Source organism: Chrysemys picta, chromosome 3, assembly GCF_011386835.1.
Source record: "Chrysemys picta bellii isolate R12L10 chromosome 3, ASM1138683v2, whole genome shotgun sequence".
In the NCBI taxonomy this organism is placed as follows: Eukaryota; Metazoa; Chordata; order Testudines; family Emydidae; genus Chrysemys; species Chrysemys picta.
This window is the reverse complement of record NC_088793.1, coordinates 117,207,491-117,232,677: the sequence shown is the minus strand read 5'-3', so window position 1 is coordinate 117,232,677 and position 25,187 is coordinate 117,207,491. Positions and strand designations below refer to the sequence as shown.

The following is a 25,187-nucleotide window of genomic DNA, read 5'->3' as shown; positions in this document are numbered from 1 at the left end:
TGGCTCCTGGACCATCAGGATAAGCCGCTGGTGGGCCGAGATGGTTTGTTTACCTCGAGCGTCCACAGGCACAGAGGTAAACCTAAGTAAACAAAGTGTCCAGGCATGCCAGCTGCTAACCCTGACAGGCCAGGACAGCAACTGGTGGGGAAATTGGGGGAGGGGAGGGGGGGAGAAGCTGGGAGTCAGGGGAGTAACCCCTATGACCACCCCCCACATGACCGCACCCCTAGCCCAGGACCCCCACACTCTCCCCAACCCATCCCTTCCCACCTTATCTGGGGTGGGCCGGGGAAGATGTCTCTGACCCGGCTGGAGCTGCTCCGGCAGGCTGGGCAGCGGGCCGCAGCCTGCTCCAGTGGGCCAGACCGGGCGGCGCGGCCGCAGCCTGCTCCGGCGGGCCGGGCGGTGCGGCCACAGCCTGCTCCAGGGGGCCGGGCGGCGCGGCCAGAGCTGCAGCCTGCCAGCCCCGGAGCTGCAGTTGCTTTGGGAGGAGAGCAGTGTGGCCACAAGCGGAGAGACTCAGGCTCCACCTCTTCCCTTCTGTCTCTGCTGGCTGTGCTGCCTCTCCTTGCTCCCTCTATTGGGGGGAGGGGCTGTGCCCCACCTCTCCCTCTCTATAACCGTTCATAAGCCGACCCCCTTCTCTGGTGCTTCCTTTTTACTAAAAAATTCGGCTTATACACGAGTATATACGGTACTTGAGAGCCTGTCACTCTCACCAATAGAAGTTGGTCCAATAAAAGATGTTACCTAACTCACCTGGTCCCTCAAGTATTATTATTACTAACCACTTAGTTTAGCAGCTATTAAGTGTTGCATCACACAAACTGCTGTTTGATCAAAATTTGCAGCATTTCCGGTACACTGCAAACCATACGTTACATAGAGTTCTTGCTTCTTCCTCAATCTCCACCTGTTCATTCCATTCCCCTGCTGTCATGCCACTACCTCCCTCTGACTGCCTAACTCCCTAGTCCAGGTGTCACTAATTTCCCTGACACCAAATCACCTCTGAATACTCAGAGTAAAAATTCAGGTGCCAAGGCTTAAAATAATGTCCCCCTTGCTTTTATACTCTCTCTCGTATTTTTTCTCCAATTTTCCTTTCTTCCAACTGCATAATGTGCATCTTTTCCTCCATTTTTCAATGCTGTTTTCTAATTTTTTTTTTTTAATTTAAGGATGTAAAATCTTACTCATATACTAACAGTTCTATAATTTGTATTCAATCAACATGAAAATAAAACCCCACAAATACTGAATACTGTGCCACCCCACAAAGTATTTTAGAATTCTATGACTATGAAAAAGAGGGTATAATTGTGACTATTACACATCCTTAAAGTGCACTTCCATTCAGAGGTGCTGGAACAGTTTGTATAGTGGAGGTGCTGAAATCCATTGAACCAAACTGTAAACTTTGTATATAATGGAAACCACTTCAAGCCAGGGGGTGCAGCAGCACCCCCAGTTCCTGCACCTGTAAGCATAAAGTAAGTCAACCCAGCACGGTGTACATACCACAATAAATCAAACTAAGGTACGTCGACTCCAGCTACGTTATTCATGTAGCTGGAGTTGCATAACTTAGGTCAACTTAGCCCCGTAGTGTAGACCTGCCCTAAGAGTCAACCTAAGGTCTTTCTTTCTCACACATCGCCACCAGTAGCAAAAAATGTTAAGCCAAAACTAGGCCCTCAGCTAAACCTGTAAAACCCCATTACTTATCATACCTGCCAGGGCCAGCTCTGGCTTTTTGGCCGCCCCAAGCCAAAAAAAAAAAAAAAAAAAAAATAACGGGGCGGCCAGAATGGGAAAGCAAAAAAAAACAAAAAAAACCCTGCGGCGCAGCCGGAGCGCAGGTGCAGGGAGACCGGCTAGTGGGGAGGAGGGGGACGAGGAGGGGAAGGGAGCGGGCAGGAGAGAGAAAGAAAGGGGGCGGCCAGGGCTACAGCCGGGCGCTCCGGTCAGCGGGGAGGATGGACGAGGACTGCCCTGCCAGGCTTGCTGCAGGGCGCTCCCATCCTCCGCGCCGCCGCCCCCTACAGGGCAGCCGGAGCAGAACAACAACAAAAAAGCAGCCGGGCCGCCCTAGGATTGGGCGGAATGCCGCCTCATTCAATCTGCTGCCCCAAGCACCAGCTTGCTCGGCTGGTGCCTGGAGCCGGCCCTGATACCTGCCCATAACTTGGAGAAGACATACAGAATGAAAAAAGTTATTAGCAAATTCTGCATTTTATCAGGTTATTTAAAAAGTAAAAATAGCAGTACTGAAGAGAAATAAAAAACAGTCAATTCCTTACCTTTATAGCCTTGATTGCTGCCTTGGTGATCTGTGTCATTTTAGCCTTAGAAATAGGTGGTTTGTATTCATTTAGCGAGTACAACTGGAGGGGAAAAAAAAAAAAGGCAAGAGCTTTGTAAGAAGAAAGTAAAGAATTCACCTATCTCAATGGGAAGTTAACGTTGAAAATTTATGCCTGTGTGCATTCCATACTCACCCTGAAGGGGTTAACATAGGCCAGATAGGCCAATTAACCTATAAGGCTGCAAAGGGGAGGCAGGAGGGGAGAGAGACATTTAGGCTGAGAGGAAAGCCCTAATCAAGGGAAGCTCACCTGTACAGGAGCAGGCAGCGCATCTATAAAGTGAGGGAGCTGGTAGCAGAAAGTCACTTTCTCTGGGAGGAGGGAGAGAAAGGGATTTCGAACCAAAAAGAGGGGCTTGGCTAGAAGACTGGAGAATATGACCCTGGGATAGGCAAGGTAGAAACTAGTCCAGGGGAGTGGCAGGAAGGTTTGTGGTTGTTCAGACCCTTGCTGCTGGATACAGAGCCGTGGATCAGAACCCTGAGTAGAGGGCAGGCCTGGGTTCACTTACCAACCACTGAGTGAGTGGCACAATCTGGGCAGAGAACTTGGAGGCTGTCTGGGACCATGCATTCTACGCACGGAGGGAGTGGCCCAGCCAGGACAGACGACTTAAGGACCACATGGGACGGTGAGGAAGACGCTGATAGTACACTGTAAGAGGACTACTGTGACTTGGCTGGAGGGCTAAACCCATGAAGACGAGGCAAGACAGCTCCTAAGGAGCAAGAGAGGAACTACAAGAAGTGGGCATCAGGCTGAAAAAGCTAATCCCCAGAGCAGCCAGGAGGACGTACCTCCCAGCACTGAGTAAAGCATCTAGTTACAGCCCCTTAAAAAATATAGTTAAATTTCAAATAATTTAGGCATGCAATTGTATGCCTCATTTGAGCATGCAGTTATGCAATTTAATCAAGTAACTGCATATACAGTGGATCATGCTTCCCTGAGTGATACTAAATTCAATAGTAACTTTAATAACTAGAAGTAGACTGTATTCCATCCTCTGTATTTGCACACACATCCCATTGTCAGTAGTGATCCAACAAAACACAGCTTATCAGAGGTTTGCTGTGGACTTAGGTCAGTATGTAATCATGATTTTGTAGTCATGACTGATGGACCATAATTAAAAATATAATTCATCCCTCTCCCCTGAACAAATTGGACAGCCATACTCCAAAGCCATTTACTTGCTTTGAAAGCCTCAAGCCATTCATAGTTAACCATCTCTACATTCATTTTCTTTTCTTCTTTCTCCCATACTCTCTGTGCTACCAGATGTAAGATAGTCAGATATTGTGATGTTTTTTATACTCGTAGTAGCAGATCTGGAGCCAAGCCAGAAATAGAATGCCAAGCCAGAATGCTTTACAACTGGCTTAAACTGTGACCTAGAATCAATCTACAATATGTCAGCTCTTCTTTCAATTTACACATCTATTTACAGTTAGACAGTCTGCCTCAATGTTTTATACGAAATAACTATTTTAAAGAATGTTAAGGTTGCAAAGTCTAGCACTCAAAAGCCAGGAAATGGCTGCATTAAGTTGCCTGTGCAAACTGAATTTGCCCCCTTGTACATATATATGCATTGTGGTCTTCAATTGCATGATCATTTCTTATTTCTTTTGGATTTAACCTCCTAGGTTTCTTTAATAACTTTAAAATTCAAAAACAAAAATTCCATCATGTGGAATCATATTGATTCCCCCCCCCCCCCCCCAGAGGTCATCAGAAGGACTGGAACGTTTAGACAAACAGCAAAGTCCTCTCCCACTTGAGCTACTGGAGAAAAAGTAAGAGTAATATAACAGGAAGAGTCGCTATGTGGCCCTACTACTAGAAAGGAATAGAGAGACACTTTGCTGGTAGGTTTCATAGCTATTTACTGGACAGCAAAGGAATGTAGAGACTCAAGAATCTTGGATTCAAGTCAAGGTTCTAAAGGGGAGAGCGTTTTCTAGTGGTTAGACCCTTGTGTCCCTGCCTCCCTCATGCCTCTCCCTGTCCCCTTCCGTTCTTATCCCCCCACTCAACTCCTGCCCATCCCACCCTACTGGTGTATCTCCCTTGGCTCTTTTCAACCCCCCCGCTCAATCCATTAAAGTCAGTCTCTCTTTCTACAATTACAACCAAAGTTTGATACAGTTCATATTTTCTGTTTTAGATTTTGTAACATCAGAGAAATAAAAAGGGGGACCTGAAAGGGACTTCTCTCATGCCAACAGCCAAATTCAAAGCTGTATCTCTCTTGCGATAGTTGGGTGCACTGTCAACAAATGTATCTGCAGCTGTATTTGTTATGCCGTTCTAGCTGTTATTAACAACAGCTGTTCCACACAAAAAAACACAAATCCTGAACTCAATTATTTCCAGATAAGGAGAAAAGTATTTGAACTATTTTTCCTTAAATATTTATATAAAGTTTAAGTCTGCACATTAAAACACACTTTGTTTTGATAATGGACTATAATTTAGACAACTGGTGTATTATGTCCCCAATGCACTATCTAACAGATTGCAAGCCTTCTGGAACAAGAAAATTATTTTCCTCTCTGTGTAGTTCAGCACCAGGGATGTACACAGTACAACTAGGAGTACCTCACAACAATCAGCAGCCCAGTATTATTCAAATAAAAAGAGGGATAATATAGCCAGCGGCCACTTTAATCTTTACTACAGAGGTGTCCTAACTTACATAGCAGCCTTCCTAAATGGTTGTTGGCAGCATGTGTGATCTTAGTTATATTTGTGCCAAGCTGAGATATTATGCCACCAATACACAACTGGGAATGCTGCTCTAACTGTTCTACTCAGACAGCACAATTATCTGTTAGGTTGCTCAAACTGCCCTGCTTGGATGCAGGTTCAGTCCTAAGACTCTTGGCAAGTCTCCAGTGTGGTACTTCATTGGTCAAAGTTTACTTGTTCTTGGCTAAAAGGCTAAGATGCACTGATGCAAACATTTGGCTGCCAACTAATTATAATCTACTTAACTATAGTATTACTAGGAGGAAAAATAATAATCTTAATACAAAAAAATTATTAGATCGCTTTACTTCCAAGTCTTGTGGATGTCTTCTATTCTGATGACTGGATTCTCAGAGGTTTTTTCCTTAGAAACAATACATTTTACAACTTCTCTCTCTTAAATACACACCCATAACCAGGGTGGATAAAAAAAATCAATGATTTAAAAAAAAAAAATTTTTTTTAAATCAGATTTTTTTTGATAAAATGCATTTTGAGGAAAAAACGATAAAAGATAGTTTTAATTAAGACACATTATAGCTCAAAGATATCATCATGGAATAAGCAACAGAGGGTCCTGTGGCACCTTTGAGACTAACAGAAGTACTGGGAGCATAAGCTTTCGTGGGTAAGAACCTCACTTCTTCAGATGCAAGAAGAAGTGAGGTTCTTACCCACGAAAGCTTATGCTCCCAGTACTTCTGTTAGTCTCAAAGGTGCCACAGGACCCTCTGTTGCTTTTTACAGATTCAGACTAACACGGCTACCCCTCTGATACTTGACATCATGGAATAGGGATTATAAATTCTAATTCTATAGTATGAGACAATATATTCATGTAATGTTTAAGAAAAGTTTTATAAATGAGTTCTAATCGTTCATGAATTAGGGGACCCAGTCTTATGGGGTTCCAGGGGCTTCTGTATAGATTATTGAGGTTAATCTTTTTATCCACCCAATGGGACTCAGAGCTCAGTCTAGAAGATACCATCAGAGATGCTTAGTTTTGCAGTTCTCAAACTGTGGATTTGTGTCTCCAGCGATAACATACTTGTTAACAGCAAAAGTGTTTTAAATAAATAAATAAATAATATAGAGGTGAGAAATAACAGACCTCAACCCTACTGTCCCTCTGCAAATTTGTGTACACAGAGTCAATCCCTTACCTCTCCCTAAAAGTGCAAAGTTTCAAAAAGTTCAATGAATAGAAGATTGTTGGGGGCAAATTAGATCTGGACAAGGAGAAGTCTGGAGATAAATGTGAGAAGGGAGGAACAGGCAGTAGAAACAAAAGTGAAACTGTTTGAGCGGCATATTCCAGAAGTCTTGAGGTCTTTCTGAGTGTAGCCTTCATTGATTTGAGAGATATCATGCCATTCTCTCACTAGAAGGTAAAACCTATAATGGCAAAAGGCCGTAAAAAAGACCTCTACCTGTGGGTAAGACAGGCATGCGTGCAAAATGCAAACAGTGCAACAAAGAAATGCAAGGCCTGGGTTGCCCGAATGAAACAACTTCATGAGAAGTGTTCCTTCTCAGGAGGAAGCTGCGTTGAAGATGATGAAAGCAACATGTCTGAACATGCAGGATCTTCAGGTTGGTAAACTTTTTTATTTCATACTTCTTTCTTAGGGACTGCCTGTCTTCCTTCTGGGCTGTTCTTGAATTCTCATGTTTAAGCAAAAAATATAGTTGTTACTCTATGGTACTATCATTTTAGAATGCAGTTGTGATAAAAAATAAATAATTGAAATAGGCAGATCTTCCTTTTACAATTTCACCTTAAAAGTAGTATTGAGTGTAAGTGAATGCAATGAGTAATACTAAATGAGCAGTATGGTAATAATAATTAAATGACTGCATTGACTTATTTTGTTTACGAGAATCCATCTTCAACATACAGGATTCTGAAGACTATCCACCTTCAAGATCACCATCATTTTCTATAGTTTCAGAGTTATTTGCCAATGATAGTTTTTCAGTTACATCATGTATATCACATAGCCACAGTATATCACCTGTAGCAAAAAGAAAAACCAATCTCCATCATCCAGAAACAACCACAGATAGGTTTGTGATAAGAACCAGATTATAAAAAGAGGTAATTGATGAAAAAATTGCCCTGTTTGTTTATGCAACAAACTCTCCTTTCCGTATGATTGAGAATCCACACTTCATTAACGTGGTTCAGTCATTCAAACCAGGATACAGTCCACCCAACAGAGCTGATGTTGCAGGCAAATTACTGGATAAGGTGTATGAAAGAGAAATTGAGCAGTGTGCAAAAGGTCTAGAGAGTAAAATTGTTAACCTGAGTCTTGATGGGTGGAGCAATGTCCACAATGATCCTGTTGTATGTGCTTGTGAGACAACAGAAGAAGGGAATGTCTTCCTAACAGAAACAATTGATACATCAAGAAACGCACACACAGCAGCATACTTACAGGAAGTAGCAATAAAAGCTATAACAAACTGTGAACAAAATTCAAATGTCTAATATGCAGCTTGGTCACAGACAATGCTGCAAATGTATCCAAGATTAGAAGAAATTATTTAGAAGAGATTCCCAAGCTAATAACATACGGTTGCACTGCTCATTTGAAGCACCTCCTAGCCAAAGATTTCAGTGTTCCAGAAATAAAGGCTAATGTTGTTGACATTGCAAAATACTTCCGTTACAACCACTTTGCAGCAGTTTCTCTGAAAAAAGTGGGAGGAACCAAGCTAACTCTCCCACAAGACGTGCGATGGAACTCAGTAGTGGACTGTTTTGAGAACTATATCAAGAACTGGCCTAATCTGATGACAGTTTGTGAACAAAATCGTGAAAAAATAGATGGCACCGTCACAGCCAAAGTTCTCAACATTGGGCTTAAGAGAAATGTTGAACACGTGCGGAGTACCCTGAAGCCTATTTCTGTAGCCTTGAACAAAATGCAGGGAAATAGCTGTTTTTATTGCTAACGCTGTTGAAATTTGGAAGGAACTGAGTGAGATCTTAACAAGAGAAATATGCAATGACAGAGTTAAATTACAAGCATTAAAAAAAATGAATGGGACAAGCACTATCTCCAGCTCATTTTCTTGCAAATATTCTCAATACTCGGTACCAGGGTCAAACCTTAACTGCTGAAGAAGAGGAGTTGGCTATGACATGGACATCCAGCAATCATCCCTCCATAATGCCAACTATAATAAACTTCAGAGCTATGGGTGAACCATTCAAGAAATATATGTTTGCTAATGATGTTTTAAAGAAAGTCACACCAGTGAACTGGTGGAAGTCACTTAAGCACTTGGATTCAGAAATTGTTGAAGTGATAATCTCACTTTTAACAGCATTAGCTTCTTCTGCCAGAGTAGAAAGAATATTTTCTTTGGACTAATTCATTCCAAACTGAGAAATCGTTTGGGACCTGAAAAAGCAGGAAAGCTTGTTTTTCATTTCCAGATTATGAACAAACAAGAAAATGAAGGTGAAGACGACTGAGTTAGTTGCAGAAGCCAATATTTTAAGTTTCTCATGTTGACCTGGCTGACACAGTTGATTTTTATTTTTTTTTTAATATTTCATTTAACTATTTTAGTTAAAAACAATTTTAACAAACCTGATTTTAAAAAACTTGAATGCTTAACTAAATTCAAAAATTCATATGCTTGTTTTGGTAAAATATTATGTTTGCTGTTGAAAAAAAAATCCAGAATACATAATGTTGTTTTAGTTAAATAAAACAATGTAAAATGTCTGTTTGGTGATGTTCTCCTCCTAATACATAGAGCATGGCAAGAAAATCTTCGAAATATTAATGATTAACCTGTTGAATTGGAGAGGGTTTACCTACCAAAGACTTCATAAATATCCGCTTTAATTACCTTTGGTAAATGAAATAACCAATCATTCATTTTCTGATATAGCTGTAAAACTAATCTGAAAAGTTTTCAAAATAAATCACTTTAAAAATGTATAACGTGTACCTTTTAAAAATGAAATCTATCCCTATCTTTGAGTTGTGAAGAATATGTATTAAGGTTATAACAACCAACAAGAATGCACTTTTATGTAGAACTCCATGATTAAATTGAGTCTTCCTGACTAGTGATGTAAATCATGTTTTAAATCAATTTGATGTAAATCAAATCCACCCTGCCCATCTGGTCAACTGCCTTCAACTTTACTGACAACAGATAAATAGTTACCTATTCTAGACTGTATTTTACTTAATAGGCAAATAAGTTAACAATCTTATTTTTCTATATAATGATATTTACATGTCATGAACATCATAGATTTTCCATGTCAAAACAGAGAATACTAAATAGAAGCTGCTTGTGAAAATTTGGCCTATCCACTTTGACTCAACCTTTTTAGATGTCATGATGAAAATCTTTTCAGTTTTTGTGGCTTCCACAAAACTAACAAGAATCGGATCAATTTTAGTTTAGTGTTTCTTGAGAAAGCTATAAGCAGCAGCACAGTTCACTGTGTAGGACTCAAAATGGACCATGGAGGAGTAGTAGAATAATGGGAACCCCCCCATCATATATCACCAACCCAGCTGGATTCCTGGTAATTGGCTCCTGGAACCTCAGCTCCCACCTGAAACTAAATCCTAGGCCAGGGATCGGCAACCGACAGCACCTGAGCTGATTTTTAGTGGCACTCTGCTGCCAGCCAGGGTCCCAGCCACCGGCCCCACTCAGCCTGCTGCCGGCCTGGATGGACAGAACCCCAGGCCGGCAGGGGGAGAGCGGGGCCGGCAGAAGGACCCTGGCTGGCAGAGGCCGTCGGACGAAACCCCAGATCGGCAGCGGGCTGAGCGGCTCAGCCCGGTGCCGGTCTGGGGTTCCGTCTGCCGCCCCCACTGCCTGTCTGGGGTTCCGTCTGCCGGCTCCTGCCAGCTGGGGTCCCAGACGCCAGCCCGCTGCCAGTCTGGGGTTCTGTCCCCCTGTGAATATAAAATGTATTACTGGCACGCGAAACCTTAAATTACAGTAAATAAATGAAAACTTGGCACACCACTTCTCAAAGGTTGCCGACTCCTGCCCTAGGCCAAAATACCCATGCCCCAGCCCTTACACTCCTTTATGCATTTGTTGGAACATATGACAATGGACAGAGTTTGAGTGGTATCTTTGAAGATGAGAAATAACAGTTTCAGTCACTGAAAATTCAAATTCAAACTAATAAATAGAATTCACACAATGTGTAATTAGACTAAAAAACTCACCGCCACAGGAAGTCATTGATACAAAGAATTTAGAAAGATTCCAAAAGGGATTAGATATTTATATGGAAAACAAGAATATCCAAAGCTATAGTTAACAGGAACAAAAATTTGGGGAGGGATATGCTTCAGGGCTTAAGGATGAAACCTCACGTCTGGAGTAGATTATCCCACATCTGCCTACACATAAGGGTTCCTACACATTCCTCTGAAGTATCTGGTGTTGACCATTGATCCACTATGGCAATTCCTACAATTTATTTTAAATTACATATCACATTTAAAAAGTTTATGTGCAGAAGACCACATTAGCACTTGTTAGGCATATGTTGTATGGCACTAGGCCAATAAAAGGATTAATTTCTTCCATATTTCAACATTACTGGAAAAATCACACCCAGTTATATGAACAGATGAAAATCACTTCTTCTCTGGTGTTTCAACACAGATGTAGTTGATAAGATATATGAATGGAGCCAAGAAAACCTCATTGTCAGTCAGTGCTTTTTAATATTTTTCTAGCAAACTTCTACTAAGTGTAACACTGCAAATATGTGCTGGGATTCTTTTTTCCCCCCAGAGAAGAATAAGCTGCCAGACATATATCTTGAAAAGTCCGCTCATGTACTCCCCAGTGATTGGTGGAGATTAGACCATTAATACCTGAAGAATTAAAGCTTTCATTTAAAAAAAATTTTTTTGAAGTGCCTAGCCATTATGGCTGCAAAGATAACCTTCCAAATATGAAACAATGAAGTGATGTATTCTCAAGTCTTCAGATAGTACCAATGCCTCTGTTACTATCAGCAGCAAAGTGAAGTTAACAAGACACCAATTATCTGTTGTTATTCAGATTTCTGTGTGTGGCAATGAAATTTTAAGTCATGTCAATTTCATTCTGCTACTGCTGCTTGAGAACACAATAAGCAACACCCAGAAACTGAAACCATTTGCAGAGGAGAACTGTTTCCCCATCCTCACAAAGGCTGGTGGAATTATTTATTTGCATTGGGGATGGCCCCAAAGAATCCAGTCATGGACCAGGACCTCATTGCTGTATGCACCATTCAAATGTTAAAGTACAGATCCACAAGAATCTGTATATGAGGAGGCTGAGAGGAAGTAATGTAGCAAATGCCCCTTCCCCTCATGTTTCTTCTGTACTGGGTTTGGATGGAGAGAAAGGGGTACACTCTTCCATCAGCCATAGAGGGACAAAGGAAGGGATGTTTCATGTGTACCACAGGCCTGCTAGTAAATGCCTGATATCAACAACAAAAATCCACACAAGACATAAAAACAGGGCATGAGAACAGCACCCAGGGACTACATCCCAACACACTCTATCCTTCCAGCAGTTGCCTTCAAACACAGCAGATATGTAACCCTCAATGAAAAAAACTTTTGTAAACACGGCAAATTATGTTCATGATTTTGATGTAAAACCCTTATCAAACACTATATATTGAATATTAAGTAGATGTTTTCCTTTTTAGCTGTGCATTTAATTCCATCTGAAAGTACATGCACTGAAAAACTGAGAAACATGTCTCAGTATATATACACTCCTTGCATTTCAGCCCACCCCTACTTTTATTTTATTTCATACTTTTCTTTTTAAATGTAAGATCAGAATCCACATTTTAACTGAATGTGTAGGGGATGCAGAATAGGACAGATAAGATATAGAACAGAGGTTCCCAAACAGTGATACACGAGATATCTCTCAGGGATACGTGGTAGAAATTGTGTAATGGTGGATTTTTTTTATTAAATATTTTATTTATTGCATTTTCATAATAGGCTACCCAGACAAAGCTTTAAAACTCTGAGAATTTGTTATATAAAATACAGCAGCTAATTTGTACCAAGATGTACCAATGAGAACACAGATACACAGAGACATTGACATACAGAGCCCTCACCTCCAATCACCGTATAGCACGGGTTCAGTTGCCCAGAAACTGTCCAGTCTAACTGAGCTCAGAACTGTCAAGGGTTTTTTTTTTTTTTTCCAATTGTATATGTCTCACTATAACTTTATCTGTACGTAAACAGTGAAATGTGGACAGATGGCTAAAGACAGGTAGTGTTAAGAACAAGACAACGTATCAGTGATGAGAAGGGTAGGGGTACGCAGGCAGCTGAAGACCTGGAAAGCGGTACCCAATAAGAAAAGTTTGGGAACCTCTGATGTAGAGCTTGTACACTACTCTCCAATCTTTCAGGCAGCATGGTTTGGCAGCTTCCCTGCTGGATCTTTTTGACCATGCATTTCAAATGCCATATTTTTTTTAAAAATAGCATGAACTCTGGTTCACACAGCTTCAAAGAGTGTGCATTTTTTATTTGAATGTGCAACTCAGAGATTGCATGTTCATATTAACTGCACCAGGGCAGTTCAGGGTGAGCTGATCAAAATGAAGGCAATTTAAATAATCGATTTTAATCATTCATAGATTTTTAAGACCAGAAAGGACCATTAGATCATCTAATCTGACCTCCTATATCCCATAGGCATAGATTTTTACCTAGTTACTTTTGTATTGAGCTCAATAACTTGTGTTTGGCTAAAGAATATCTTCCAAAAAGACACAGGAGAACACACTATTTCCTTGGTAGTTTGGTTCAATGGTTAATCAAACTCACTGTTGAAAATGAATGCCTGATTTCTAATTAGAATTTGTTAGGCTTCAATTTGCAGCCATTGGCTTTTGTTATACCTTTCTCTGTTAGATTTCAGACCAAATTAGTAACCGGTATTTTCTCCCCATGAAGGTACACACGATAATCTCCTTTTTTGATAAACTAAATAGATTAAAACAACAAGGAGTTTGGTGGCACCTTAAAGACTAACAGATTTATTTGGGCATAAGCTTTTGTGGGTAAAAAACCTCACTTCTTCAGGTGCAATATATTTGAAGAAGTGAGATTTTTTTACCCAAGAAAACTTATGCCCAAATAAATCTGTTAGTCTTTAAGGTGCCACTGGACTTCTTGTGGTTTTTGTGGATACAGATTAACACGGCTACCCCCTGATAAATAACTTAAGCTCTTTAAGTCTCTCGCGGTAAAGGCATTTATCCCAGCCCTCAAATAGTTTTCGTGGCTCGTTTCTACATCCTCTCCAATTTTTCAACATAAATTTTAAAATGTGGACATAAGAACTATATACAGTATTCTACTATCAGTCTCACCAATGCCATATATAGCAGGAAAATAATCTCCCTACTCCACTGTTTATACATCCAAGGCTCACACTAAACCTTTTTTGCCACAGCATTGCATCGAGAGCTCATGTTCAGTTCATGCTCAAAATGAGTTGCTTTCTCACTATGACTCCTAAATCCTTTTCAGAGTTACTGTTTTTTTAGGATATAGTCCCCCATTCTGTAGGAACTGTCTACAGTCTTTGTTCCTAGATTAGGGCTGTCAATTAATCGCAGTTAACGAAAGCGATTAAGGCAAAACAAATTAACTAGGTTAAAAAATTGTCATGACTAATTGCAGTTTTAATTGCACTGTTAACAATTTAAATTTATTATAAATATTTTTGTTTTTTTGCATTTTCAAATATGTTGATTTCAATTACAACACAGAATACAAAGTGTATGGTGCTCACTTTATATTATTTTTTATTACAAATATTTGCTCTAGAAAAAAAGATAAAAAAAATTTTTTTTTTCAATTCACCTCATACAAGTACTATAGTACAATCTCTTTATTGTAAAAGTTCAACTTACAAATGTAGAATTATTTTTTTCATAACTATACTCAAAAACAAAACAATGTAAAACTTACTCCCAAGTGAATTCTGTGCCACTGCATGCATGCATAATTAATGAGCAGTGCGTTTCTTAAATTTTTTGCACAGGAAAAAAGCTTCTGCCAGAAAGTTGCTGCAGTTCCACCTTTTGCCCACCAGAGGGTGCTATTGCGATAGAACAGAGCAGCAGCTCCTGGCCAACTAGGGAAGAAAAAGAGTGCCTCCTTCACAGTGCCTGTCAGGCCAGGTCAGGAGTTGGGGGCTATGGGGGGACAGATAGCGTGGGGCTGCTGGGGGAGTCAGACAGCGGTTTCATAAGGGCTAGTGGGGAAGGACAGACTGAGGCAGGGGCTGAATGGGAGTGGAGCAGCAGAGCCACACTGGGACAGGGGAGGAGGTGCAGGGCCACATAGGGATAGGGGATGGCTGAGTGGGGGCACAGAGACAGATGGGGACAGAGGGAGGGGTGCAGGGCCACATGGGGATGGGGGAGTGGGTGAGGGACACATGTAGACAGGGGGTGCAAGGACACATGAGGGTGCAGGAACACATCCAGACAGGAGCAGATGTGCCTGACTGAATGTGAGAGGCTAGGGGTCAGCCAGGGTCTGCATGGGGGAAGCTCCCTAACAATCCCTCTCCCCCACCCCAAAAAAAATCTATTCCATACTTTTCTTACGCTATCCTATAACTCTCCAAGTTCACAGCCAGGCTCCTTCCCAGCAATTACTTCCCTCTCCCTCAGCTCCTCCGTTACCCCTGACTCCCCCAAGCCTCTGCACTGCATCTGAGGGGTGCGGGAAATACAGTTCTGTATTATAGTTTAAATGAATTATTATTCAGAGTTCTGTATTAACATGCCCAGTAAGGAATCTATTTGTCAAAAAATATTCCCTGAATCTTTTTTGTTGTCTGTATTGTTACAGACATATTTGCTGACAGGTATTTGGAAATAAAAGACCAAAAATAATTGAAACTGGTGTGACAAAATATGCAGAATTTTGCAGAATCTGAAAATATTGTGCGCAGAATTTTTAATTTTTTGGCGCAGAATTCCCCCAGGAGTAAACTCTAGAACCTACAAGTCCACTCGGTCCTACTTTTTGTTCAACCAATCACTAAAGCAAACTAGTTTGTTTACATTTATGGGAGATAATGCTGCCTGCATCTTATTTACAATGTCACCTAATAGTGAGAACAGGCGCTCGCATGGCACTGTTGTAGCCAGCGCTGCAAGGTATTTATGTTCCAAATATGCTCAACATTTGTATGCCCCTTCATGCTTCGACTTGTAGGCTCTAAAGTTTCACATTGTTTTGTTTTTGAGTGCAGTTATGTAAAAAAAATTCTTTATTTCTAAGTTGCACTTTCACAATAAAAAGATTCCACTACGGTACCTGTATGTGGTGAACTGAAAAATACTATTTCTTTTATTTTTTTACAGTGCAAATATTTGTAATTAAAAATATTATAGTGAGCAACATACCACTTTGTATTTTGTTCTGTAACTGAAATCAATATATTTGAAAATGTAGAAAAACATCCAAAATACTTATAATAAATTTAAACTGGTATTTTATCATTGTATAACAATGCAATTAAAACTGTGATTAATTGCAATTTTTTAATCTCACAATTGCAATTTTTTTAAATAGTTTGACAGTCCTGTCCTTGATGTTGTCCTTGTATTTGTCTGGGTTAAAAAACATTGTTTGAATGAGCCCAGCTTATCAAGCGACCCAAGTCACTCTGACTGCCTTTTCCTCATTATTTTGTATCACTATCTTTGATTCATCCACAAACTGTATTATCCGTAATTTTTTTATTAAAATAAAAAATACCATTGATAAAAATGTTGAGCAGCATCTTGCCTGTTATCAATCCCTGAGGACTTTTACTAGAAACATCCCCATTCAATGATGATCCCCCCTACTGATAACTCTCTTTGAGATCTCTGTTAGCCAGTTCTCAATCCTTTTAACTTGTGCTTTGATATTATATAGTGTTCATTTTTAATCAGAAAGTTATGTGGTACTAAGCCAAACTCTTTACAATAGTCTAAGTATATTACATTTGTTGATAATCTCAACAAAAAATGAAGTCAGGTTTATTTGACAAAATCTACTTTCCAAAAATCATGTTAGCTAGCATTAATTGTACATCTTTTCATTCTTTATAGATTAAATCCTATATCAGCTTTTCCATTATTTTGCAAGGGACTGATGTCTAACTAATTGCCCTATAATTGCCTGGGTCATCCCTCGTGCCCTTTTTGATTACTGGCACATTAAACACTCTTCTAATCTTCTGGAATTTACTTTGTATTCCAAGATTTATTAAAATGTATCCGCAGGCCAGATATCTCCTCACCCAACTCTTTTAGGGCTCTTGGGTGCAAGTTACCCAGGCCTGCTGATTTTAAAATGTTTATCCCTACTAGATGCTGTATGACATCCTCACTTCATTACAAATGGAGGATCCTGATTTAAATCAACAATCTAAAAGGCTAATTTTAAGCAATATTTACAGTGGTGTTGTCAGTCTACAGTAAGAGTTTTCACTGGAGCAGCTACACCACTGGATGGTCATGAATAATTGAAATATCCTGTACTACAATGTCCAAGCAAGTTAAATATCTTATTTTTAATTACTTGACAATAGCAAACATCAAAACTGCTTCCTTCTGATTTAGCATCACAAACATACTCTTTATGGAAGGACCCCAGTAAATGGCAAACAGATTTTTTTTCAAAAGGCCAAAAAAAGCCAAAGTTTGAGATTTACACATTTTTAACTTCTAGTTAAAAATGGCTGTTAGTTTCCAAGACAGGAAATGGTATAATATATTGATGCTATTTTAAAAACTAATTAATAATGCATTTTTAACATCACCTCCCTGGGGTCTCAGAAATCTGAATTTTACACTTCTTTGTTTCTGTTAGGGTGAATGACATCACAAATACAATACTTAACAGAAAAAAAAAGTGAAGTTCAGATTTCTTAAGATCTTGATATGGTGACTATGTCAGGTTTTATTAAAATTAGGAACGTATTAAATACCCAATTCGGAAAAAAACAAATATATCCAATATTTTGTTGATATTTATGTCCATAAAGATTTAAAAATAAACAGAGTATGAAAACCAAACACAATGAGATGGATAGGTAACGGGCAACATATTACAGGGTGTTAATTCTGATGTTGTATCATGGGAATACTGCAATTCTTTCTTCCTTTCATCTCCTCCACATTTTATAAGTTCTTCTATTAGAACTTTTTCTTCCTTGGTCAGCAGCACTAGCAAGGACCAAGTACATATCTTCTCCTGAACTAATTCAGCAGCAGCTGAGGCCCATACTGTTCATGCACAGGACACTTTGTCTGGTGCAGTAGAAGCTGTTAAATAAAACTGTAGAATTATATCAGATTAACTCTGCTGTCCTGCATGTGCTACTGCGGAAGCATTGCATGCAGAAGAAAACAGCACAGAAGCAATTCAGGAGTAAGGGAAAAAGATGGGGAAGGAATACACACACAGAGCAAAAGGAGATAACACACATACAATTACTATCTAAGTTCAGGACTGTGACACACATGCACTGTGTTTTTGGATCTGTTTTCTCTGAAATGCGTTTGTTCTAAATAAATAATACTTTGCTTTATAAGGGCTTTTTGATTATTGGATAAGATACCACTGTCATTGTTCTCAGAGAGAAAAAACAGCAGGTCCTGAACACAAGTCAGACCTCCTGAAGTAATCATGGGAGTACCAAGAGAAGGCAGACCAAGACCAGGTCTGAGAGTGGAAGAATTGAACATTTACTATACCTTGAAGAAAAAATAGCTTTCCTCTCCCATCCCCCTGTGACAACCTGGGAAGTTTATCTGGAAAGTGGTCAAGTGCCAATGCATCTCTGCTGCTGCTGCAGAGGCAGCAGAATGACATTTCCAAGAATCTGATCTGTGTAGCTACTGCTATCCCAAGTATTCTGAGCAGCAAGAGTGAAACTGATCAGATTCTTTACATTTCAGTTCACATCAGGTGAAAGTTATGGACAGCAGAGAGATAGACTGTCCTCTCCTACTGAAGGAGCACTCTGTAATGGGGTGAGAGAGATAAAAGATGTTCCTTTTCCACACCCACTACAACCAGCAGAGGACTGAGACTGATGAAACTTTGAACAAACAAACACACAATCTTTCAACAATGAAATATACAAGAATTGAATTGGTTTCACTCTTTCTACTGATTATGGAGCAGTAGCTAAAATGATCAAAAGCTTTAATCTCATTTTGCTACAAAAAAACTGAGCAGCAGCATCAGAGGAAAGCAAAAGGAGGGAGGCAAGGAAGAAAAGACAAAAAAAGATCAAAACACACCACAGTTTGGAGAAGAAAGTGGAGTTCCTCTCTCTAGAAAGCAGAGGATGTAGAAGAGTGGTAAATGCATCTTTTCACAGTAGGCAGACTGAGGGGAGAAATGTGGAACTCCTTACTTTCTCAGCAGCCAAGGAAGCATTCTCCAGATGTGCCTGATACATCAAGTCAAAAGATACATAAACTCTCCAGCAGGGTCTAAGAATAATGTCTTGGTGAGAAGCAAATCTGTTCCCTCCCCACACATAAAAACAGTTTTCAAAAGGCTCTGGGTTTATCTCTGCCCATGGGCACCACTGGCTCCCCTTCCCCAATACATTGTATCATTCCCTACTTAATGCATTTTTCAAGCTCTAACTTTTAAGTTTCTTCACCATCTCTTGGCTTCCATTTGTAAACAAGCTACTTCAGTGCTTTCTAGACTTCAGCATTAAATGTACAGAAAAGTTCAATTCATGACTTACGTTTCCACAGTTTTATGTGCATTCGTTCAGTTTTCTGGGGTACTATAGTTAAAAGACCAGCCAAAAATAATCTGACAACTGCTTACTTCCATAGGTCAAGCTAGAACGTGATTTTTATCTTTCTAAAATTCGGGGGGGGGGGGGGCGCTGTATGGAAAAACACACACACACACAAAACACAACAGGGAAAAATAGCGATTCTGCCTACACAAAGCATTGACAAATGAAAAAAAACAATTCTGAAAAAATATCTAATATTTTTCAGTTTTAGTAATCTTAGGTTACTTGTAGTAACAGTACTTAAAACAATTCAAACAAGTGTAATTTTTAAGTTGACAGTGTACTTTTCACATTAGCTCCTCCAATAAGCAGTACAATACAATAGTAGGCCAAGTGACACACTTTACAATTAGAAGTTAACCATTCCACAAATTGCTGATGCAACAAGTGGAAGGCCAATTATCATAAAGGACAAGATGTTTTTAGAATTGATTTTCCAAAACATCAAATATTCAACATCAATATTTTTGGTTTTGCTACAGCTACTCTTTTACACAATTCCAATACTAGAGCCATTCTAAAGGACCAGGGTGAGGGTCTGTAAATTCAAATTACTTACCCTTTTTTTTTTTTTTAAATGTGCTGAGAAAAGATAAGCAACTTTTAATGATTTTCCCAAATTAAACAGACAAGCTTTGGGGATTATTTTTAATATAAAGAAAAACAAACAAGCCAACAAAACACAGCATGCATGGGCAGTGAGATTTTAGAAAAGGGAGCAGAAAGAGAAAGTCTTAGCCATGTTTCTGTGTGTGCACCCTAAGTTAGAGATGTTTACAAATGTTAAGTACACAGATTCTAGGCTTGGTTGTAGAACAAAGCAGAGTGTGGCAGTACCCTCTTTAAAGCCTATATCCGCAAGACCCTAAAGTTAATTGATGTTTAATAGGACACAATCAACTTAAAAAAAATCATACTTCTGTCTGAAATTATTTTTACAAGTAATACTTACGGTATTACCGAAAAAATAGAGAAAAAAATTAAACTGTTCCAGTTTATTTATATTCACATTTAACAGTAATTTACTCTGAAACCAGTAATTTGTGAATACCCATTTTCATTTTTCTATGTAAATTAGACCCCAATCCTGCAAATATAGACAACATGCAGAAGTTTATTCATGTTAATCCTACTGACTTACTAGGACTATTAACTTGGGAAAAATTAACCACATGCTTGCTTAGTCAGTTCCCCATCTGCTCCCCCACATTCCTGTAGATTTTTTTTACTCAACAATAGAGGAGAAAGACATTTTAAAAGATGGAGTATATTATTGTAAAAGCACAAAAATTGCAGAGGAACTCAGGAACAAGTATAGTACCTGAAACTACTTTCCACTAATAGTTGGAAAGTAACTAGGAGTTAAGTTGATGGAGTCCCTTTAAAGTTGAACTGAAATAATATTTTTAAATAAATTTATAAATCAGTTTCTGATTATTATCCCTTTTGGTGCAGGAACCTCGTATGTGTGCTTGCCTCGAGTACATCTCAAATCTTGACTAACAAAATACTTTCCTAGACTTTAAATTATAAATGACAATATTTTAAAAATAAATTAAAAGATTTTTTTCTTCCAAAAGCTCTGGCTCTGAGACTTGTGTGTCTCAGAGGAAACATCAGTGCCACAACTGACACCCAAAGGAAAACAATCCTTTAAGCAGTAGTGATGTCAAATGAGGAAGAGGACATAGACTGTTGAAAATATGAAACTCAGCAAGAGAAAGGCAAACTGATTTTAAACTAGCCTTGCAAAATGTTATTTTTCCATTGACATAAGCTATGAAAATTAACTTTGGAAAGTAAAAATCTCATTAGCTATTTCATCATATCAAGGGTGGATGAGCATGTTTTTTTATGTAAATTGGTAAACTTCTAGGATTTTGCAAAGTTGTTTTAAATAACTGTGATACAAAAGTGTACTCTTCATTTAAATCTACACATGTATTCTAATGAAGATTTGGGATTTTAGAGTCTGCGAAGTGCACTTACTATCATGAGTAGCACCTCTAACTATAATCCAACTACTCATAATAGTAGGAATTACTCCACTAGGAAATATTTGCAGAAAAAGGCCTTCATCCTTAAAAACAAACAAAAGGGACAACAAAAGAAACCCAAAGAAAAATGTCTCTTTAATCAAATCTAATGTCCTTGTTAACCACTTCAATGCTGAATGAAAAACCAGATACATGCAATATAAGACCTTGTCCACTGTATGTATTGACCTTCCATTCATATGAAGTCAAGTTAAACTATAAGCTTGCACAGCCGCTTTTCATTTTGGTTTTGATTTGAGACCCAAATACAACTCCCTCCTCTGTGAGAGAGAGGAAAAAAAAAAAAAAAAAACACCACACAACTAAAAACTGCTAGATCAGTGGACCTAATATTTTACATTTGTTTAAATGCTATTTCTGAGCTGTCACCTGATTTTAACCAGTAAGTTACATAAACCAATGTAAAGTTTTTAATGAAACTGCAGAAGTGAAAGCATTTCTGAGATCCTTCTACAATTTTAGCCCATGGCATCAGCTGCCAATCTGCCTCTACTTTAAGTCAATGTGACCAAAATAGAAACACCTACCACAATGATGGGAAAATAAATAAATGTGACCTTAAAATATAAACATAAATAAAATGCACTTTTTAAATGTAAAGTATAATAAATTTAACTAGTATATTACCACAAATATTAAGGAGTTAGGTGTTGAAAGTAATGCAGCACTGCTTACAGATTCAAAATTCAAGTATTTTAGATGTTCCTTATTCGTCCTCCCAAAAGTGTCTTCAAAACCAGTTATAAAGTGCATGATCTTTAGGCACAGAAAGTCAGTGCCAAATTATGCAGAGGGAAGGGAGGCCAAAGTCACAGATATTGCCATAAATTTTGGCATTGGTTATGTTCAAGGCCCAAATCATGCAAAGTGCTTTGCACCCATCTATATTTCATTCCAAGATTTGGGGCTTTCGTTAATACATTTTTAAATGCCCTTATCAGTGTTGCCCAACACTCAATTACAAAAGCATAGTTTAAAATGTAACAGGAAAAAAATCACTGAGCAACCCCCCCAATATCTGCTCACAACAGAGGGGGGCAACTGATTTAAAATGCTGTGACTTGATTCTTCATTTCTTGTCCACCCAAAATTCCTTTTACATCAAAGGTTTTAAATTTAGAACCCACATGAGTCCCATGCCTTTCTTTTCTAAAAGAGTTCTCAATTTAAATCTTTATAGCTACAGACAGAAGCTTTATGAAGCTAAGTCTCCATATTTGAGTACTCGTTTGGCTGGCTGTGTAGAGCTTCTGTGTTTTTCAATATGAAATTGAAAACTTTTGCTCATATGTCCCAAGGGTGTTTGAGCAGAGATTCCAAATCAATGTGTTCTTACATGACGCTGTTCTTATGGCAACAATGCTCTTTTTCCCATCCTACAACACACACACACATAGTCTGACTACAAATTGAGTTGGAAATCAATTTCTAGTGTCTGATTTAAATTTCTCCCCAACCCCAATTGTCAAACTACTATTTCCTCCACTTAAAGTTCATTAAATTATGTAATGGGTAATATACTCATAGATCAAGATGTATTTTGTTTGACTGTTTCCAACTATTTTTTCCCATATTCTCTAACTCAGTTGTCTCAACCTTTCCGGACTACTGTACCCCTTTCAGGAATATAATTTGTCTTGCATATCCCGAAGTTTCACCTCACTTAAAAACTACTTGCCTACAAAATCGGACATAAAAATACAAAAGTGTCACAGCACACTATTATTGAAAAATTACTTACTTTCTCATTTTTACCATATAATTATAAAATAAATCAATTGGAATATAAATACTGTATTTACATTTCAGTGTATAGTTTATAGAGCAGTCTAAACAAGACATTGTCTGTACGAAATTTTAGTTTGTACTGACTTCGCTAGTGCTTTTTATGTAGCCTGTTATAAAACTAGGCAAATATCTAGATGAGCTAATGTACCCCCTGGAAGACCTCTACCTACCCCCAGGGGTACACATACCCCTGGCTGAGAACCACTGATCTAACTACTTTGCAAAAAATCTATATTCTAATTTTAGTTGGTAGCAGTAATCTGCTGGCCACTCCACTCTACTATAAACCAAATCTGTTACTTGTATTTAAAAAGTATCAAATTACTTCACTAAATAAACCCATAGCTTATCCGTACACCAGGAGAAGACAACAGCCTCCAGGCTCTAATACAGGGGTGGCCAACCTGTGGCTCCAAAGCCACATGCGGCTCTTCAGAAGTCAATATGCGGCTCCTTGTATAGGCACAGACTCCAGGGCTGGAGCTACTGGCGCCAACTTTCCAATGTGCCGGGGGGTGCTCACTGCTCAACCCCTGGCTCTGCCTCAGGGCCTGCCCCCACTCCACCCCTTCCCACCCCTGAGCCTGCAGGGCCCTCGCTCCTCCCCCCTCAGAGCCTCCTGCACACCATGAAACAGCTGATCGGGAGGTGTGGGGAGGGAGGGGGAGATGCTGATCATCGCCTGCCGGTGATTGGGAGGTGCTGGGAGCAGGGTGGGGGAGCTTCTAGGGGGCTGCTGACGCATTACTGTGGCTCTCTGGCAATGTACGTTGGTAAATTCTGGTTCCTTCTCAGACTCAGGTTGGCCACCCCTGCTCTAATACAAGGGTAGTCAATAGGCAGATCCTGGCAAATCTGTACCACCAGAGCATTTGAATGGACCCCAAAATCTTTTTAATTACTTATTATTTTTCTCTGGAATCTGGACCTTGACTATACCTTGACCAAGAAATTTGAACCTTCACAAAAAATAATTGACTATTCCTGCTCTAATATGCAGTTTTCATTGCAAAGTACACCACTCTGAACAATTTAAAACAGTGTTTCTCAAACAGGGATACGAGTACCTCTGGGGGTACGCAGAGGTCTTCCACAGGATACATCAACTCATCTAAATATTTGCCTAATTTTACAACATGCTACATAAAAAGCACTAGCGAAATCAGTACAAACTAAAATTTCATACAATGACTTGTTTATACTGCTCTATATACTATACACAGAAATGTAAGTACAATATTTATATTCCAATCAATTTATTTTATAATTATATGGTAAAAATAAGAAAGTAAGCAATTTTTCAATAATGGTGTGCTGTGAGATTTTATTTTTATGTCTGATTATGTAAGTGGTTTTTAAGTGAGGTGAAACTTGGGGGTACGCAAGACAAATCAGACTCCTGAAAGAGGTACAGTAGTCTGGAAAGGTTAAGACCCACTGATTTAAAAGACTATTACATACATACATACACTCACACACACGCTTTTTTCTTACATGTATGTAAACAGCTATGGGAAATTACAGCTGTTTAACTGCCTTTAGTAGTTTTCATATACCACATATTAGCTTTCAAATATGAATAATCAAATATCCTGTTGGCCTCACAACAGGAATCAAATTTCCTTCCTCATTACAAATGTAACTTTTTAACTTGACTATCTACTCCTGCAAGGGCCAAAAGCAAAATAAGGTGACCCAGACTCTGATCCTGCACTTTAACTGCACCTTTAGCTACTGGCCTCAAAGAAAAACTGAGATACTGCTTCAACATCTTGACTGGCAGGTGCAAATTTAGAGACCTTTTCCAATGTAGACGATGTCTTGATATCCCACAAGTGCTATGAAACAAAGATTAGGAAATTTGTTCTTGGTTTAACTGCAGTAGAAGAAACACCACTTCCCAGCTACCCAGAAAACCCTCTGAATCTTCAAATTATTCCCTGATTAAAAATTGAATCCCTGAAAGTGTAAAAGGCGGGGGTAGTCAATAGGCAGACTGCAAGCCAAAACTGGAGCACCAGATGCTTTTGACCGGACCACAAAATCTTTTTATTTACTTATAATTGTTAGTATTTTTTTTTATTATTTTCTCTGGAGTCTGGACCTTGCTTAGACGCTGACCCTGAAATTTGGATCTTGACAAAAAATAATGGACTACCACGGTGTAAGGGGTGTTGAGGTGTGCGGATGTGTATGTAACAACGGAAAGAAAGGGCGGTAGGAAACATGAGAACTTCAATGGAGGAGAGAGACCTGCATGGCCTGGAGAAACCAGTGGATCCCCTTCCCTCTTAGTACAAACACCACACCACCACATGAAGTT

General features: G+C 39.2%; 1 protein-coding gene across 21 annotated transcripts in view; it reads right to left on the bottom strand.

Moving 5' to 3' along the window:
• Positions 1 to 25,187, bottom strand: part of SCAF8 (SR-related CTD associated factor 8) — a 142,535-nt gene that overhangs the window by 113,241 nt on the left and 4,107 nt on the right. For all 21 annotated transcript variants that reach the window (XM_065588859.1, XM_042848263.2, XM_065588853.1 and 18 more), the window contains exon 2: positions 2,307 to 2,390. In XM_065588859.1, the coding sequence (XP_065444931.1) occupies positions 2,307 to 2,345 (39 nt within the window). In that variant the 5' untranslated portion in view covers positions 2,346 to 2,390. The remainder of the gene's footprint in view (positions 1 to 2,306; positions 2,391 to 25,187) is intronic.